General features: G+C 44.1%; 1 protein-coding gene and 1 non-coding gene across 3 annotated transcripts; both read right to left on the reverse strand.

Annotated features, from left to right (window-relative positions):
- Positions 1-393: 393 nt before the first annotated feature.
- Positions 394-475, reverse strand: trnas-uga (transfer RNA serine (anticodon UGA)). The gene has a single exon. It is a non-coding gene; the product is annotated as a tRNA-Ser (tRNA).
- Positions 476-3,300: 2,825 nt separating this feature from the next.
- LOC134342162 (zinc finger protein 27-like) lies at positions 3,301-17,631 on the reverse strand. Of its 2 annotated transcripts, XM_063040136.1 has the most exons (3): positions 17,540-17,631; positions 11,666-13,310; positions 3,301-11,580 (listed from the first exon to the last, which is right to left on the reverse strand). In XM_063040136.1, the coding sequence occupies exons 2-3, from the start codon at positions 12,926-12,928 to the stop codon at positions 11,218-11,220; spliced, it is 1,626 nt and encodes a 541-aa protein (XP_062896206.1). In that variant the 5' UTR covers positions 12,929-13,310; positions 17,540-17,631; the 3' UTR covers positions 3,301-11,217. The 2 variants fall into 2 exon arrangements, with proteins under 2 accessions (XP_062896206.1, XP_062896205.1); XM_063040135.1 differs by having other exon boundaries at positions 3,301-13,310.
- Positions 17,632-19,509: the final 1,878 nt, after the last annotated feature.

The raw sequence follows: 19,509 nt of genomic DNA on the forward strand, positions 1-19,509 counted from the left end.
CTGCTCAGTGCGATAAATCGTCCGCAATCCAGCTGAAGGAAGTGGGTTGGTGAACGAAGTGAGGCGCTCGGTATCCAAACAGCTGTAGAACCCACCGACATCAATCGCTCTGTTTCTACTCGAAACCTATTGTTAGATATTCGGTTGAAAAGTAACAATGTCGTCGCTAAGTAAACTCCACCAGAAAGGATTGTTTAAGCTGCCTCACGGAGATTGATCAGAGTCGGGGTAGAAATGAACTCCGGACACTGAGTAGAAATGCAACAGTATTGAAGAGTGTAAAAATCTTAAAGTCTGCCGCCTGGACTTGGCAGAGAATGTAGCGTTCAGAGAGCAGCCGGGGAGTTATTGACAGGCAGCTGGATTTCTAGTCCCTGATGGCTGTAGAGTGAGCACTGCGAGCAGGGCTCGAACCTGCGTGGGGAATCCCCATTGGATTTCAAGTCCAACGCCTTAACCACTCGGCCATGGCAGCTCCATCTATGTTACTTACCCACCGCAGCACTGCATCTGAAGCGAGGGCTGAACATGATTTATTTTCACTGATGGCAATGATGAATCATCATTCCGATACAAATAGTATGATTGGACAATTTGGGAATATGTTGCAAGACTGGTAGGTCAGAACGTGAGTGTACAGGGATAACGCTGGCGTTAGTATTGCAAATGACGGAGATTTCCAGTGTTGGGGATAAAGGTCAGGATTAGAATCAGGTTTATTATGACAGAGATATGTCCTTTATTTGTTTGTTTTACCGCACCTGTACCGTGTAACACAGATAGAATAATAATAGATCATTGGTCCATAAGACGAAGGAACAAGAACAGGTCATTCGCCCCATCGAGTCTGTTCCGCCATTGTAGCAGAGCTGATTTATGATTCCCCTCAACCCCAGTCTACCCTGACGTCCTTAATAATCAACAAATTATCAATTTCTGCTTCAAATACACCAAGTGACTTGGCTTCCATAGCCGTCTGTGACAACTAATCCCTCAGATGCACCACCTTTGGATAAAGATATCCCTGTTCTAAACTATCATCGTTCTAATCTGAGGCCCCGCTCTCTAATCCTAGACCGCCCAACTGTAAGAAACACCCTCCGCACTTCTACTCTAAGTAGGCATTTCAATATTCCATAGATTTCAATGAGATGCCCCTGCAGTGAGCACAGGCACGGAGCTATCAAACTCAAACACCAGGAAATCTGGAGATGCTGGAATTTCAAGCAACACACATCAAAGTTGCTGGTGAACGCAGCAGGCCAGGAAGCATCTATAGGAAGAGGTACAGTCGACGTTTCGGGCCGAGACCCTTCGTCAGGACTAACTGAAAGAAGAGCTAGTAAGAGATTTTAAAGTGGGAGGGGGAGATCCAAAATGATAGGAGAAGACAGGAGGGGGAAGGATGGAGCCAAGAGCTGGACAGGTGATTGGCAAAGGGGATACGAGAGGATCGTGGGACATGAGGCCCAAAGAGAAAGGCTGGGGGGGTGGGGGAACCCCAGTGGATGGGCAAGGGTTATAGTGAGAGGGGCAGAGGGAGAAAACGGAGAGAGAGAAAAAGAATGTGTGTATAGAAATAAATAACGGATGGGGTACGAGGGGGAGGTGGGGCATTAGCGGAAGTTAGAGAAGTCGATGTTCATGCCATCAGTTTGGAGGCTACCCAGACGGAATATGAGCTGTTGTTCCTCCAACCTGAGTGTGGCTTCATCTTTACAGCAGAGGAGGCCGTGGATAGACATATCAGAATGGGAATGGGATGTGGAATTAAAATGTGTGGCCACTGGGAGATCCTGCTTTCTCTGGCAGACAGAGCATAGGTGTTGAGCGAAACGGTCTCCCAGTCTGCGTCGGGTCTCGCCAATATATAGAAGGCCACATCGGGAGCACCGGACACAGTATATCACCCCAGCCAACTCACAGGTGAAGTGTTGCCTCACCTGGAAGTACTGTCTGGGGCCCTGAATGGTGGTAAAGGAGAAAGTGTAAGAGCATGTGTAGCACTTGTTCCGCTTACAAGGATAAGTGCCAGGAGGGAGATCGGTGGGGAGGTATGGGAGGGGGGGGTAGACGCAGGGATCGCTCCCTACGTGACTCCCTTATTCACTCTCGCCTCCCGTTTATTTATATGTCTGAAAAATTGGTATTTTCATCTCTATTATTTTCCATTTCATCTTTCCTCTTATCAATTATTAATTGTCTTCTTTGGAATTCTATAGACCACTTTGAATTGTAATAAAGAATGATGAGCACATAATGATGAAGAATAAATCAATTTTAAAATAATCTTCCAGCTCTCATCAGATATGAAAATCTGTAAATCCTTTTCCCAGTCTCCTTTAATTGTATCTAAAGAGGCCATTTTCAGTCCCGACAGCAGACTGTAAGATATTGAACCGTTATCAAAGGGTTTCAAATTAAAAATTGTATCTAATATATTCTTATCTAGACTTGTAGGAAATGTAAGTAATTGAGATCTTAAAAAAAATCTAATCTGTAAGTATCAAAAAAAGTGAGTGTTGGGAAGTTTAAATTTCATTGAAAGTTGCACAAAAGAAGAAAGTTTCCCTCCATTAAACAAATCCTGAAATCGTTTAATACCCAATCTATTCCATTCTTTAGAAGATGAGTCAATTAACGATGGTTTCAAAAAATAATTAGAAAGTATGGGACTTGAGAGGGAAAATCTCAATAAACCAAAATGATTTCTAAACTGCAACCAAATCCTCAATGTATGTTTAACCACCACATTGTCAATTAATTTATTTAAAGGTAAAGGAAGCGAGGATCCAAGTAAAGAAATAATGGAAAATTTTATAACATAGTTGACTTCCAAGGAAACCCATATAGGGCAATTCCCATTGTTAATGTAATATATCCAGAACGTAATATTATGTATATTAACTGCCGAATAATATAACCTAAAATTGGGTCCGGCAAATCCTCCATTCTGTTTGGTTTTCTGAAGGTGAGCTTTATTTATACAAGGTTTTTTTTTATTCTTTCATATATAGGGAGAAGGAATTGAATCCAAAGAGTCAAAAAAAGATTTAGGAATAAAAACAGGCACAGCTTGAAAAAGGTATACAAATTTAGGCAAGATATTCATTTTAATAGAATTGATTCGGCCAATCAGTGATAAAGAGAGTGGCAACCAATTAGAGAGTGTTTTTAACGTAATTCAATGAACTTTTAAAAATTTCCTTAAATAAATCTTCAGAATTCTTATTAATTGTTACTCCCAAATATATAAATTGTTCTCCTAAAAATTTAAAAGGAAGGTTAATATCAGTTGGTATGAAATTGTTTAAAGGAAAGAGTTCACTCTTCTGTAGATTTAATTTCTATCCTGACAACTGACTAAAATTAGTCAGTAAATGGAACACAAATGGTAAAGAGATTGTAACATTAGATATAAAAAGCAATAAGTCATCAGCATTGAGCGACACTTTATGAATAGTACCTCTCCTTAAAATACCAGTGATCTCTTTAGACTCTCAACAAGCAATTGCTAATGGTTCTGATACCAAATCAAAAAGCAGGGGGCTCAAGGGGCAAACTTGTCTAGTTCCAGGTTGGAGTTTAAAGGGTTTAGAATTCTGAAAATTAGTAAGAACCCGAGCGGAGGGAGATAAATAACGTAATTTAATTTAATGAATAAAATTAGGTCCAAAATTAAATTTTTCTAAGGATGTAAATAGAAAGTTCCATTCAACTCTGTCAAAAGCCTTCTCCGCATCCAAAGATATCACACATTCCGGTATTTCCTTAGATGGAGAGTATATAACATTCAACAAATGCCGTATATTAAAATGGGAATATAGATTTTTAATAAATCCTGTCTGATCATCCAAAACCATAGAAGATATAATATTTTTATGTCTGCGAGCCAACACTTTAGATAAAATTTTAGTATCAAAATTGAATAAAGAGATAGGTCTATACAAAGAACATACAGTAGGATTCTTATTCTTTTTGGGAATGAGTGAAATGAAAACTTAGTAAAAAGACTGCTGTAGTCTTCCTACCTTAAAGGAATCTGTAAGGGTAGAACATAAGTGTGGTATAAGCAAGGAGGAACAAGCCTTATAAAACTCTCCAGAGAATCCAGCGGGTCCTGGGGATTTCCCAGAATGCAATTCTCAAATAGCCTGAGCACTTTCCTCCAGGGAAATAGGTTGATCCAATTGCCTATGATCATCTAATGAAATATTATTAATATTTAATTGATCTAAAAATTATTCTTTTCAATATTATCATTAACAGAGCCAGAACTATACAATTTAGAATTAAATTCCCTAACAGTGTCATTAATTTCAAGGTGGTCAGTTGTCATGTCCCCATTAATTTTACTTATTTCTTTAATTTGCTAATTCGCTGAAAATGGCTTCAATTGATTAGCCAGTAGCTTACCAGTTTTATCTCCATGAGTATAAAGTTGACTTCTATCTTTTAAAAGTTGGCTTTCAATTGGATACGTTAAAAGAAGATCATATTTAGTTTTAGTTTCAATACTTCTCATATGTTTCAGGATCAGGTATCGAAACCCAGTTGCTTTAACTGATTGGCTAATTCATTTCATTCTTTGTTAGCTTTTTTAATGATGTTTGCAGTATAAGAAAATTTGACCTCGGATGTATGCTATAAAAGTATCCCATATAATCAGGCTGGATGTCTCTTCCAACATATTTTCTTCCAAAAAAGAGTAATTTGATTCTCCATAAATTTTTAAAATTCCTCATCGGATAACAGAGTTAAATTAAATCACCAAAATCTACTCATGGGGATAGGACCAGAAAGACTTGAAGATAGAATTACAGCAGAGTGGTCAGAGATAGCAATCGCTTTATATTCAATCAATCGAGCTAATGAAATCTTTTGACTATCAATAAAAAAAAGTCAATCCTGGTATAAGAACGATAGACATGGGAGAAAAATGAATACTTCCTGTCCGTCAGATGCAGAAAACGCCAAGCATCAACAAAACCACATTTATTTGTAAAAGATTGGATGAACAAAGCTGATTTATTAAGTGTGGAGGGTTTAACAGATGAGTGATCTAATACTGGATCTAACCAGAAGTTAAAATGTCCTCCTATCACAAGGGAGTAAGTACACAAATTTGGCAAAAAGGAAAATAGACATTCAAAAAATCCTGAATCATCTATGTTGGGGGCATATACATTACCAGAAACAATTAATTTACTGTCTAAACTCCGATACAATAACAAATCGACCATCAGGGTCCGAAACAACTTTATGCTGAATAAAGGAAACTGTATTATCTACAAAAATTGAAACGCCACGTGATTGTGTGTTAAACGAAGAGTGGAATTGCATACCCTTCCACCAAGTAAAAAAAAACGTAAGCTATCACAGCTGCGTATGTGCGTTTCTTGTAAAAAAAAAAGGTGCTTTTAATTTTTTAATATAAGCAAACACTTTGTTCCTTTTGAAGGGGTGATACAGCTCTTTCACATTCAAACTAAACAGGTTGATATTTTGAACCATTTTAAATACCAATCAACGTGTAATTAAAAGATCTGGCCATAAGTTATTAAAACTAGAAAGCAAATCGTGAAGTAAGGTATTCAAATAAACAATCATACATTCAACCCAACACAGCTCCCAGAGAGAAATAGGACCTACTCTCTCCCCCACCCAAAGCGAGAAAGCTGACCAATAGACAGTCAGCGAGCTGAGAACTAAGTACCAGCCCCAAAAAATCCTGTTGACAGAAAAAAAACTCCAGTCCTGCAAGGTCATTATGTCCCTACCAAGACACAACATAAAAAGTAAAATAACTCGGTATTCGGAAATACGAAAGGATCACTTTAAACAAATTTAAAGAAAGCTGTATTAAAATAAAGCCTCAAAACGGGATAAAATAAAGTAGTATCAAAAAAATATATAACAAAAGACAATATATGAACAGCCAAAACATAAGCTTAATGAAACCTTATTTCAAATGTATATTAACAGAAGAAAAAACTTGATCAAATAAGAAATATAAGTTTTAGACTTCATCCTTCAGAAACTCGTTTGCATCTTCAACTGAATGGATTCTATTTTGCAATCCGTTCTTGAAAACAATACACAGACGTGCGGGGAACTGAAGGGATGGTTTATATCCTTTATTATAAAATTCCAACATAACATGTTTATATTTCATGCGATCAGCCAAAACTTCAGGCGAATAGTCTTCCACAGATCTAGCCTTGTAATTTTGGAAATCGATCATTCCTTGTCTCCGGGTATGGCGAATTAAAAGGTCCTTAATACGAAATTCATGAAAGGCTAGTCCGACCGATCTGGATTTCGCTGCCAAGGACAATGGCTTCAAAGTCAGAGAGCGAAAAGCTCGATCGAGCTTCGGATCGGAAGTGAATAAATCAGGGAAAAGCTGCTTCAGAAAGCTTGCAAAAAACTTCGTAGGGTCAGCGCCTTCAATTGATTCTTCAAGACCCAGGATTCGCAAGTTATTTCTCCTGTTTCTATTTTCGAGACTGATGATCCTTCTCAGCATTTTATCATTGGATAAAGATAACTCTTTGCAGAGTTTAATTGTATCTTCAACGTCCTCTTCAAGTGTCATTAGCTTCACAGTATTCTCCTGAATTTGGTTCTCATGCTGAAATAAAGTTCATTGAATTGTATCCAATTTGCTGTTGAGCCGTTGAAACTCCTCAGAGAATTCCTACTTTTGCCGTTTAAGGAAGTCACTGATTGAATCCAAAGACTCTTTCTTTTGCAAATGCTTTGGTCCTTTTCCCAGCCACAGTAAAGCAGTATTGAAGTATTATAATAAGGTTTCAAAAGAAAGACTGGTAGAGACAATTAAGTAAACAGGGTAGGAGCAATTGAAAAGCGACCAACAGGGCTCTGACTGCTTCTTATATCTTACATATGCTTCCTTCTTCCGCTTGACGAGTTGCCTCACGTGTTTCATCAGCCACGGTTCCCTTTTCCTACCATTTTTTCCTTGCCTCAGTGGGACAAACCTATCCTGAACCCAGCACAAGTGGTCCCTAAACTTCCTCCACATTACTTCTGTGCTTTCACCTTTGAACATCTGTTTCCAATTTACTCTTGCTAGTTCCTGCCTCATCCATTCATAGTTAGCCCTTCCCCAGTTAAGCACTTTCCCATTTTGTCTGTTTTTATCCTTTTCCATAACTATGCTGAAGCTAAGGGAGTTGTGGTCACTCTCACCAAAATGCTCCCCCACCAAGAGGTCTGCCACCTGACCAGGTTCATTACCGAGAACTAGATCCAGTATGGCCTCTCCTCTCGTTGGCCGGTCCACATACTGTGTCAGGAATCCTTCTTGAACACACCTGACAAATTCAGCCCCATCTATCCCCCTTGCAGTCAAGAGGTGCCAGTCAATATGAGGGAAGTTAAAATCACCCATAACTACAACCCTGCATTTCCTGCACCATTCTAAAATCTGCCTGCTTATCTGCTCCTCGGTGTCCCGAGGGCTATTTGGGGGCCAATAGACTGCTCCCAGCACAGTGATTGATCCCTTCCTCTTTCTGACTTCCACCCACACCCCCTCTCAGTGGACACTCCCTCTGCAGCGTCCTCCCTTTCTACAGCCATGATACTATCCCTGACCAGTAACGCTACTCCCCCACTTTTCTACCTCCCATACTATTCCTTTTAAACACCTAAACCCCGGTACCTGCATCAGCCAATCCTGCCCTTCCTCCAGCCAAGTTTCAGTAACGGCCACAACATCGTAGTTCCACGTACTGATCCATTCTCTAAGTTCGTCCCCTTTATTCCTAATACTCCTAGTGTTGAAATAGACACATTTCAGCTCCTCTAACTGGCTACATTTATGTTTTGTCCCCTGCCAGTCCTTCCTCACCAACTCAGAACACATAGCATCATGCCCTTGTCCTTCTACCCTAATCTCTGCACTCACATTCTGATTCCCACCCCCCTGCCAAACTAGTTTAAACCCTCCCCAACAGCTCTAACAAACCTGCCCACCAGGATATTGGTCCCTTTCCAGTTCAGGTGCAGCCCGTCCTTGTTGTACAGGTCAGACCTTCCCCAGAAGAGATCCCAATGATCCAGAAATCTGAACCCCTGCCCCCTGCACCAACTCTTCAGCCACACATTCAACTGCCATGACTTCCTGTTCCTACCCTCTCTGTCTCGTGGCACAGGCAGCAATCCTGAGATTACCACCCTTGAGGTCCTGCTTTTTAACTTTTCCCCCTAACTCGCTATTTTCCTTCTTCAGGGTCTCATCCCTACTCCTATCTATGTCATTGGTCCCCACGTGGACCACACAATCTGGCTGCTCACCCTCTCTCCTGAGAATACCGAGAACTCCATCCGAGATATCGTGGACCCTGGTACCAGGGAGGCAACAGACCATCCGGGATTCTCCATCTTTCCCACAGAACCTCTTAACTGTCCCCTTGACTATTGAATCCCCTAGCTCTACAGCTCTCCTCTTTTCACTCCTTCCTTTCTGAGCTGAGGGTCCAGTCTCGGTGCCAGACACACAACCACTGCAACTTGTCCCTGGTAGGTCGTCCCCACCAACAGAATCCAAAATAGTACGCTTATTGTTGATGGGAACGGCCACAGGGATGCTCTGCTCTTTCTGTCTATTCCCCTTCCCTCTCCTGACAGTCACCTGACCTGTCTCCTGGCTTTTAGGGCTGACTGTCTCCCTGAAACTCTGATCTATTACTGCCTCTGCCCCCCGAACGATCCGATTTGACAGGAGCTGCAGCTGGATGCACCTCTTGCAGGTGTAGACATCAGAGACAATTGTGTTGTCCCTGACTTCCCACATCCTACAATCGGAGCACTGGACTGCCCTATCTACTGCCTCCATTACTAACTCCTAAGTTAATTAATTAAATAAACTTACCCGGCCTTACCTTACTGGGAGCAAGCTCATCCTCTGCCTCTGCTCGCTGAAATCTCTCGAGCCAAAGCCTCAAAGCTCCACTCCTTCACTGGCCCACTCACTCACTGGCCGCTCCGCTTGAGCTGCCCCTCTTTTTATTTGTTTGTTGAGTTTTTCAATTTTCAATTGCTCAATCAAACTGCTTGGACACCTGACCTCGACTGACCAATCAGCTGCTTTCTGCTGAGTCGAGCTATCGAAATCTTGATTGACATGATTGCACAATCCAGCTGCCAAAACTGCCAGAACCTCTCGAGCCAAAGCCTCAAAACTCCACTCCTTCACTGGCCGCTCTCCACTCCAGTCCATATAAAACTCCAGTCCCATTAAAGGTGAATATGCAGCAGAAGAAACTCCTCCCATGTTCAGTCACCAGGGTGCAGAATTGGGTGTGGTGAGCAGCAGCAATAATTGCAGAGTTCAGCACCAACAGTCACTTTCAAAATTGCATTCAGCAACGGTGATGGACAAATATCCAGCAGGCAGGTTGTTGAAACTTTCTCCCCAGTGCAGAAATCGTGCTTGACTAATCTTCTGGAAATTTTTGAGGATGTAAGTATGAAAATGGACAAGGGAGAGCCAGTGGATGTAGTGTACCTGGACTTTCAGAAAGCCTTTGATAAAGTCCCACATAGGAGATTAGAGGGCAAAATTAGGGCACATGGTATTGAGGGCAGAGTACTGACATGGATTGAAAATTGGCTGGCTGACAGAAAACAAAGAGTAGCGATTAACGGGTCCCTTTTGGAATGGCAGGCGGTGACCAGTGGGGTACCGCAGCTGTTTACAATATATATTAATGATTTAGATGAAGGGATTAAAAGTAACATTAGCAAATTTGCCGATGACACAAAGCTGGGTGGCAGTGTGAAATATGAAGAGGATGTTATGAGAATGCAGGGTGACTTGGACAGGCTGGGTGAGTGGGCAGATGCATGGCAAATGCAGTTTAATGTGGATAAATGTGGGGTTATCCACTTTGGTGGTAAGAATGGGAAGGCACATTATTATCTAAATGGAGTCAAGTTAGGGAAAGGGGAAGTACGAGATCTAGGTGTTCTTGCACATCATTCACTGAAAGCAAGCATGCAAGTACAGCAGGCAGTGAAGAAAGCTAATGGCATGCTGGCCTTCAGATCAAGGGGAATTGAGTATAGGAGCAAAGAAGTCCTTCTGCAGCTGTACAGGGCCCTAGTGAGACCACACCTGGAGTACTGTGTGCAGTTTTGGTCTCCAAATTTGAGGAAGGATATCCTTGCTATTGAAAGGGTGCAGCATAGGTTCACAAGGTTATTTCCCGGGATGGCGGGACTGTCATACGTTGAATGATTGAAGCAACTGAGCTTGTATACACTGGAATTTAGAAGTCTGAGAGGGGATCTTATTGAAAAATATACGATTATTAAGGGATTGGACATGCTGGAGGCAGGAAGCATGTTCCCGCTGATGGGTGAGTCCAGAACCAGAGGCCACAGTTTAAGAATAAAGGGTAGGCCATTTAGAATGGAATTGAGGAAAATTTTTTTCACCCAGAGAGTGGTGGATATAGGGAATGCTCTGCCCCAGAAGGCTGTGGAGGCCAAGTCTCTGGATGCTTTCAGCCATGATCATAGTGCTGGCAGTGCTGGCTCGAAGGGCCAAATGGCCTACTCCTGCACCTATTGTCTATTGTGAACCTGGTAGTGTGTCACAACTGTAACACGCTGTGAGGTTTCAGTGTTAATGTAATGGTCTCTCTGTAATGTATCACTACTGAGGTAACGGTTTCTCTGCAGCAGCAATGTTTAGGTGACGACTAGAGATAACAGGGTTTTGAAGTGCAGGGCTATCCAATGAGAGAAATGTTCTTTCTTGTGAGTTTGGAAGAGAGATTTGGTCTTTTGCCGGGGAGAGATGAGAAGACATGAATGGAGTGGGCCATTTTCCTTTATTTTTTCTTTTCTAACCCTATAGTCAAAATAAGAACTACAAAGCCCAATCGTTTAATCGCAATTGTGTACCGTTTGTTATTTCAGGGTACTGATTTGTAACGGGGGTCACATCACGCAGCATCCACCCAAATGAGATTTCTTAAGTTTGGCCGGGCTGGGGGGCTATCACCCCCGATGTTAAGCTTCTAGCTGAAGCGAGAGTTACATAAGGTTAGATGACTGAGCAAATCGCTTCCCACATTCACAGCAGGTGAATGGCCTCTACCCAATGTGAACTCAATGATGGACCTATGGTGGTGATGGCTGAGAGAATCTCTTCCCAAAGTCCGAGCAGGAGATCGGCCTCTACCCAGTGTGAACACGCTGGTGTCTCTGTAGATGAGACAACCGAGTGAATCCCTTCCCACAGTCTGAGCAGGTGAACGGCCTCTCTCCAGTGTGAACTCGCTGGTGACTCAGTAGTTGAGATGATGAAGTAAATCCCTTTCCACAGTCTGAACAGGTGAATGGCCTCTCTCCAGTGTGACCTCCCTGGTGCACCTTCAGTTGAGATAACTGAGTGAATCCCTTCCCACAGACTGAGCAGGTGAATGGCCGCTCCCCACTGTGAACTCGCTGGTGTGCCATTAGGGCGGATGACTGAGTGAATCCCTTCCCACAGTCCGAGCAGGTGAACGGCCTCTCCCCAGTGTGAAATCGCTGATGTGCCTTCAGTGCAGATGAGCAAGTGAATCCCTTCCCACAGTCTGAGCAGGTGAACGGCCTCTCTCCCAGTATGAACTCGCTGGTGTACCTTCAGTTCAGATGATTGAGTGAATCCCTTCCCACAGTCTGAGCAGATGAACGGCCTCTCCCCAGTGTGAAATCGCTGATGTACCTTCAGTTGGTATGAGCAAGTGAATCCTTTCCCACAGTCTGAGCAGGTGAACAGCCCTTCTCCAGTGTGAACTCGCTGATGTACCTTCAGTTCAGATGACTGAATGAATCCCTTCCCACAGTTTGAGCAGATGAACGGCCTCTCCCCAGTGTGAACTCGCTGATGTACCTTCAATTGGGATGAGCAAGTGAATCCCTTCCCACAGTCCGAGCAGGTGAACAGCCTCTCCCCAGTGTGAACTCGCTGATGTACCTTCAGGTGGGATGAGCAAGTGAATCCCTTCCCACAGTTTGAGCAGGTGAATGGCCTCTCCCCGGTGTGAACTGACTGATGTGTCAGTAGGTTGGATGACCGAGTGAATCCCTTCCCACACACTGAGCAAGTGAACGGCCTGTCTCCAGTGTGAACTTGCTGGTGTACCAACAGTTCAGATGACTGAGTGAATCCCTTTCCGCAGGTTAAGCAGGTGAACGTCCACTCCCCAGTGTGAACTTGCTGATGTACCTTCAGTTGAGATGATCGAGTGAATCCCTTCCCACAGTCGGAGCAGGTGAACGGCCTCTCCCCAGTGTGAACTCTCTGATGTACCTTCAGCTGGTATGATCGAGTGAATCCCTTCCCACAATCCGAGCAGATGAATGGCCTCTCCCCGGTGTGAACTCGCTGATGGACCTTCAGGTGGGATGAGCAAGTGAATCCCTTCCTACACACTGAGCAGGTGAACGGCCTCTCCCCGGTGTGAACAGACCAGTGTGCTTGTAGGTGGGATGATCGAGTGAATCCCTTCCCACACACTGAGCAGGCGAACGGCCTCTCCCCAGTGTGAATTCGCTGGTGTCTCTGTAGAACAGAGGACGAAGTGAATCCCTTCCCACAGTCTGAGCAGGTGAACGGCCTCTCCCCAGTGTGAACTCGCTGATGCACCTTCAGTTGGGATGAGCAAGTGAATCCCTTCCCGCAGTCTGAGCACGTGAACGCCCTCTCGCCACTGTGAACTGACCGGTGTATCAGTAGTTTATATGATTCAGTGAATCCCTTCCCACAGTCTGAGCAGGTGAATGGCTGCTCCCCAGTGTGAACTCGCTGGTGCACCTTCAGTTGGGATGAGCAAGTGAATCCCTTCCCACAGTCTGAGCAGGTGAACAGCCTCTCCCCAGTGTGAACTCGCTGGAGAGCCATTAGGCCAGATGACCGAGTGAATCCTTTACCACAAGTTCAGCAGATGACCAGCCTCTGCTCAGTATGAACTGACTCATGTGTCCACAGGTGGGTAGACTGACTGAGTCCCTTCTCACACACAGAACAGGTGAATTTGCTGATGCACCTTCAGTTGAAATGACCGAGTGAATCCATTCCCACTGTCTGAGCAGATGAATGGCCTCTCCCCTGTGTAAAATGACGGGCATGCCAGTCGGTCAGATGACAATCCCTCCCCACAGTCTGAGCAGGAAGGATGATCGAGTGAATCCCTTGCTCCTCTTCTTAAGTATCTGGACAGAGACAGCAAAACTGGCGTGTTGTGTTCGAGATTCACGTAGACAAATTCCTTGTCATTTTTAACCTGTAAAAATATTTACGAAATCCATCAATGGGTGTAGGACAATATTTCAGATGAGATCCCTTGAGTTGTCAAGGTGTGATCTGGCATCTCACTGTTACAGTGAAGTTCAACCCAAGTTGGAGAGAGAAATCATCTTCTAACTGTGCACAGTGCTGGTATCTGGAACGACCAACATATTCTTTGATACTGTTCCTGTCTCTATAATTTCTGCCATCTCCAATCAGTGACCTGGCTCAGTTTGACACTCTCCATTGTTATTATTCCCTGTTCCCAATGAGCTGCATGGGTTCGTGGCCCCGCAATAGCTGATACACTCTCACACAAATAGCCGGCAGTGCATTCCACACACCCACCACTGTGTGTAAAAAACTTACCCTTGATATCCCCTTGGGATCTATTTCCAAGCATCTTAAAACTAAGCCCCCTCGTGTTAGCCATTTCAGCCCTGGGAAAGAATCCTCTGGCTACCCACATGATCATTGCCGCTCATCATTTTATACACCTAAAAAAGGCTTGAAACATAAATAAGGAAATTATACATTGCTTTGAGAATTTGTTGGAAGTATATAAAATTATAAGGGTACAGATAGGGTAAATGCAAGCATGTTTTTCTACTCAGGTTGGGTGGGATGACAACCAGATTTCATGGGTAAGTGGGGACGGTGAAGATTTAACGGGAACATTTGGAAAAGCTCTTCACTGAAATGGTCGTGAGAGTATGGAATGAGCTGTCAGCACAAGTGGTGAATACAAGCTCAGTTTCACCATTTAAAAGAAGTTTGGATGGGAGCCAGGATGGTAGGGGTATGGAGGGCGATGGTCCCGTTGCTGGTAGTTGCATCAGACAGCTTAGATGTTTTTTCAGCATTGACTAGATGAGCTAAATAGCCTGTTTCTGTACTGAACATTCCCATGTTTCTATGACAGAGAAGCTGGCCAAACTTGGTTGGAAGGGAAAAGGTAGGAGTGACAATGGAGCAGCAATGGCTGGAGTTTCTGGGAGCCGAGTGATAGATACATCCCAAAGAAGTGGAAGCATTGGAAAGGCAGGAGGACACAACTGTGGATGAAATGAGAAGCCAAAGCCAATATAAAATCCAAAGAGAGGGCAAACAAAAGAGCAAAAACTATTGGGAAGGTTTCAGAAACTAACAGAAGACAACTAAAAAAAAGTCGGACGAGCTCGGGGGTGGAATCATGATATTGTAGTCATTAATGAGTCTTGGTAGCACCCAACAGTCTGAGGCATTTGGAGGAACAAAATATCTGGGGCCTCAATATCTCTTGAAAACCGAGGTTCCCTGCACCAGTTACCTTTCGACTTTTATTTTGGCATGCACATACAAACTAGACACCCTCAAAATTTCACTTCTGAAGGCCTCCCACTTACAAATACTCCTTTGCCAGAGAACAGCCTGTCCCAAACCACACTTGTCAGATCCTTTCTAATACCATCAAAATTGAGATTTCTCCAATTTATAATCTCAACCTGTGGTCCAGACCTCCCTTTTGCCATATTTACTTTGAATCTCATGGCATTATGATCACTACTTTCTGTCACCAGCCCTGGATCATTTCCTAACAGCTTATTGCACACTTCTATGTTGGGAATTCTACGAACTGATTAAGGACACATTTGACAAATTCTACCCCATCTAGTCCTTTTCCAGTATGGGAGTCCCAATCAATATATGAAAGTTAAAATCATTCACTGAATCAACCTTTGTTTCTTGGCATGGTCTGCAATCTCTCTACAAATTTGTTCCTCTAAATCCCTCAGACTGTTGGGTGCAATGAAGTCCCAATAATGGCTACTATATCATCATTCCCGGTCCTGAACTCATCTTGCTTTCCTACGATGCTTCTTGCATTGTGATATGCACAGCTCAGCACATTCATCGCACCATGCTCAACCATTTGATTGCTGACTCTATCTGAGGTCTGAACAACATCTGACTGGTGTCAAGAAAACAAACTCTCGCTCATTGTCACAAAGATAAAGGAGCTGATTGTGGACGACAGGAGGAATGGAGACAGGCTAACCCGTATTAACATCAATGGATCTGGGGTTGAGAGGGTGAACAGCTTTAAGTTCCTTGGCATAAACATCACCAAGGATCTCATATTGTCTGTACATACCGGCTGTGTTGTAAAAAAAACACAACAGCACCTCTTTCACCTCAGATGGTTGAAGAAGTTTGGGATGGGGCGCCAAATCCTAAGAACTTTCTACAGGGACACAATTGAGAGCATCCTGACTAGCTGCATCACTGCCTAGTATGGGAACTGTATTTCCCTTAATCGCAGGAACCTGCAGACAGTGGTGTGGACAGCCCAGCGCATCTGTAGATGTGAACTTCCCACTATTCTGGAAATTTACAAAGACAGGTGTGTAAAAAGGGCCCAAAGGATACTGGGGACCCAATTCACCACAATCACAAACTGTTCCTGCTGCTACCATGCAGGAAATGGTACCACAGCAAAAGGACCCCTCTTCTACCAGGCCATCAGACTGATTAATTCATGCTGATACATTTGCATTTTTATATTACATTGACTGTCCTATGTACAAATAATTATTATAATTTACTATAAATTACACATTGCACATTTAGATGGAGACGTAACGTAAAGATTTCTACTCCTCATGTATATGAAGGATGTACGTAATAACGTCAATTCAATTCACCCTCTTCACTATCCGTTCTGTCATTTTTGCTCCCATTCCCCCTGCAACTTATTTTAACCACATCACCCTCTCCCCCCACTCTAGCACTAGCAAGCCTTATCACTAGGATATTGGTCCCCTCTTGTTCTGTTCCTCTAACTAACAAATCCCCTATCACCCCTTTGACTTTCCTCTGCCAGGTAATTCCCCGCAAAAGTTTCTAAAGTGGTCCACCTGCTGTTGTGTGGGACAGCAACAAGAGTACTCTGCGATGGCTATTTAACCTCATTCCCCTTCCTGACTCTCACCCAGTTTCCTGTGTCCTGCACCCTGGGTGTAACTCACCTCTCTTCATGTCATATCTATCACCCCCTACAAATCCCAGCTGATCCAAAATTCATCCATTTCAAGTTCCAACTCCGTAAAGTGCAGGGTTACAAGGGCATCGGGGACACTGGAGGTCTCCCCACCTTCTCACCAATGTCCCTTCTAATTTGTAATGACCAGTGTGCAGATAAATCTTGTACTGTGCATTCTTTTACCCAGTGACAACATGTGCACTGTGAATTTTATACAGAGAGGTACTCCTTTCAACAGCCAGCATATCACTGTCAGGAAGAACTTTGATCTCCTTTGGGTTCGATCGAGTTCATCTGCACTCTCTCACACAACCTATGTAGCAGGCCTGTAATGGGAAATGAAGGATTTTTTCACCAGAACTTTTGCACATTGTCCTTATGTGTCTCTCTTGCTAAATGACGCTTTAAAAACTCAGATTTCCAAATATCACTCCACTTCTTCCCACTTGCAAGTTCTCCAGCAACTTTTGCTTCACCACAATACACACAGGTAACACCAGTTTCTGTGTTGTACATAAATATTTCCCCTGAACCCTCCCCCAGGTGACTGACGGTGGTGAACTCAGTGATGGCAATGCCAATGAATATGAAGGGAAGGGCAGTAGTCTGTCTCACTGGAGTCTGGCACATTTGTGATGTGAAAGCTACTTGTTGCCCAGGGCAAAGGTGTTTGATATCATTATGTACCCAGAGAGAATGGGACAAAACATATTCTCACGGGTAGAAAAGTCCAGAACAGGAGGAGGTAGAACAAGCAACAGACACAAAATGCTGGAGGAACTCAGCAGGCCAGGCAGCATCTATGGAAAAGAGTACTAATGCTGAGTTCCTCCAGCAATTTGTGTGTGTTGCTTGGATTTCCAGCATCTGCAGATTTTCTCTTGTTTGTGACTGGAGGCAGAACAAAGGTGATTTTCTCAACAGCTGATGTAAAAGATTTTGTTCCCTTTCTCCGAGTTCCCGATCCTTGCATTTAGACAGCTGGAGCTCAGCTCTGTCTGAGAGACCCATCGGTTCCCATTCCCTCATCAGCCGGAAGCTCCCCGGGGCCCGTGTACGGATGGTGGGGCTGAGAGAGAGGGAAGAGAGCAGGACTGTCCCGGGATTGCGGGTCACGGAGTCCGGAGCTCACAGCAACTACCCGAAGTCGGTGTTGAAAACGCCCGCCCGGTGAGACCCCCAACCCGGAGATCCCTTCTTACCTCAACCGATCATCCGGGGCCTTTTGTGCCCCGCGCGCTGGTGAGCTCGAGCTTGGTCGGTTTAACGGCTGGGCTACTAATCACGTGACCAGTCCCTCCCCCACCGCCGTCAACAGAGGAGTCACGCGCTGCGGTATTCCCATTGGTGGGAAACACTGTCAATCACTGCTTCCAACCAATAGCGGAGGCGGACCAGCCGAGAGGGCGTTACCCCCGCTGACACCGTCTCCCGAACTTTCCGTCACGGCGGGACAACCGTCAAAGTAAATGTCCGCTTTCTGATTTATTTCCATTTCCCTCCGAGGGAAGTTGGGGCGTTTGTGAAGCGTCTCCTGCGGCCGGAGTCTGATGTGTCGCTGAGAGGTAGGAGGAGACCGCTCGGCCCGTCGGTTTGATGCCGGTTCCCCGGGGAGGGAGAGGGGGATTTTATTGAAAGGATGAAGACGGTGAGAGAGGGGGCGGACAGGATGTTTGTCCCGGTGGGGACAGGAGGGGCTCATCATTTACATGTCTGTAAACCCCACCACAGAGGGGGTTAAAATCTATTGCTATGAGTTAGGTTCCATTGCTGCCGCAGAGAGAACGAATTACATGACATCTGCCGGTGCTATTGAACCTGATTCTGATAATTGGTCTGGGAGACCCACCACCGGTCACCTGATCCCAGTTACCACAGATCGTAATGCGAGATTGAAGCCTTTTCTATTTATTTGTGTTCCTCAGTTCAGTTAAGTTTCCCTCTGTGGTTCCAAAGCAGAAGCTCAGTCTGTCTAATATTTCCACACAATTAAAATGGGGAATTTGTTTATTCTTATCACGTACTGAGCTACAGTGAAAATCTTGCCTGACGTACCATCCACACAGATCAATACATTACAACAGTACATTGAGCTGATATACGACAAAACAATAACTGTAACAAAGCATTATGGCTGCAGAGAAAGTGCAGTGCAGATAGACATATGGGGCAGGGTCATGTCGGTTACATTGTGAGGTCGAGTCCATTTTATTGGACTGGAGACCATTAATTTGGCTTACAACCGCAGACAGGAAGCTGTCCATGAGGCTGGTGGTACGCGCTTCAAGGATTTTGTATCTCTTCCCCGATGGGGGATTGGGTGTTTCTCTGTCCCTGTACCTTCCCGTACTTGTGCACTTGGGAATAAATTCAACAGGACCTGAGAAAACTCAGTGAGATTTGATTAGTGATGATCATCTTGGCAGCTCGGTAGGTCGAATGTACAGGGACAGTACACTGTTAAATGTAAAGAGACACTGTACTCACTGTTGAATGAAAGTCCCTGAACAGTGTCGATGAGCAGAGGGATATTGGATCCAAGTTCACAGCTCCCTGAAAGAGACTGCACAGATTGATCGGGTGGTTCAGAGCTGCAACGAGAGGCTGGACAAACTTGTGTTTTCTCCAGAGCGGCGCAGGCTGGGGTAAGACTGGATGGACATTTATAAGATTAAAAGAGGAATAGATAGAGCGGACAGACGATATATTTTTCCTGGGTGTTGAAATGTCTAATACATGTAAAGTGAGAGGAGATGTGAGGGGCAAGTGTTACGAGATCAGAGGTTACATTTTGCTGTGGATGTCACTGTGAGAGGCTGCAGGAGGCGGGAGAATGACGTCAGTACACTGACTGCTGGAGCTGAGAGAGAGAGAGAGAGACAGGGAGAGAGAGACAGACAGACAGACAGAGAGAGAGAGAGAGAGACACACAGAGACAGAGACAGACAGTTGGAGGGCCAGCGGAGCAGAGAGAGACAGGGAGAAGAGAGAAAAGAGAGATAAAGAGAGGGCGAGGGAGACACACACACTTTGGAATACGGCTCGACGACTAAAAATCTTCTGTGATTTGTATTTCGTTTTCCCAGCGTAGAATCTGTGAAATTCTTTGTGATTACTTCCTCGTTGCATTTCAATGTGGATTTACAAATTTCCCCATTCCGTGGATAACTGA

The sequence above is a fragment of the Mobula hypostoma genome, unplaced genomic scaffold, assembly GCF_963921235.1.
Source record: "Mobula hypostoma unplaced genomic scaffold, sMobHyp1.1 scaffold_134, whole genome shotgun sequence".
NCBI classification, from domain to species: Eukaryota; Metazoa; Chordata; class Chondrichthyes; order Myliobatiformes; family Myliobatidae; genus Mobula; species Mobula hypostoma.

Excerpts from the sequence above, each read along its gene's own strand:
- LOC134342162 (XM_063040135.1), bottom strand. The coding sequence starts at position 12,928 with ATGGCTCTCCAGCGAGTTCACACTGGGGAGAGGCTGTTCACCTGCTCA.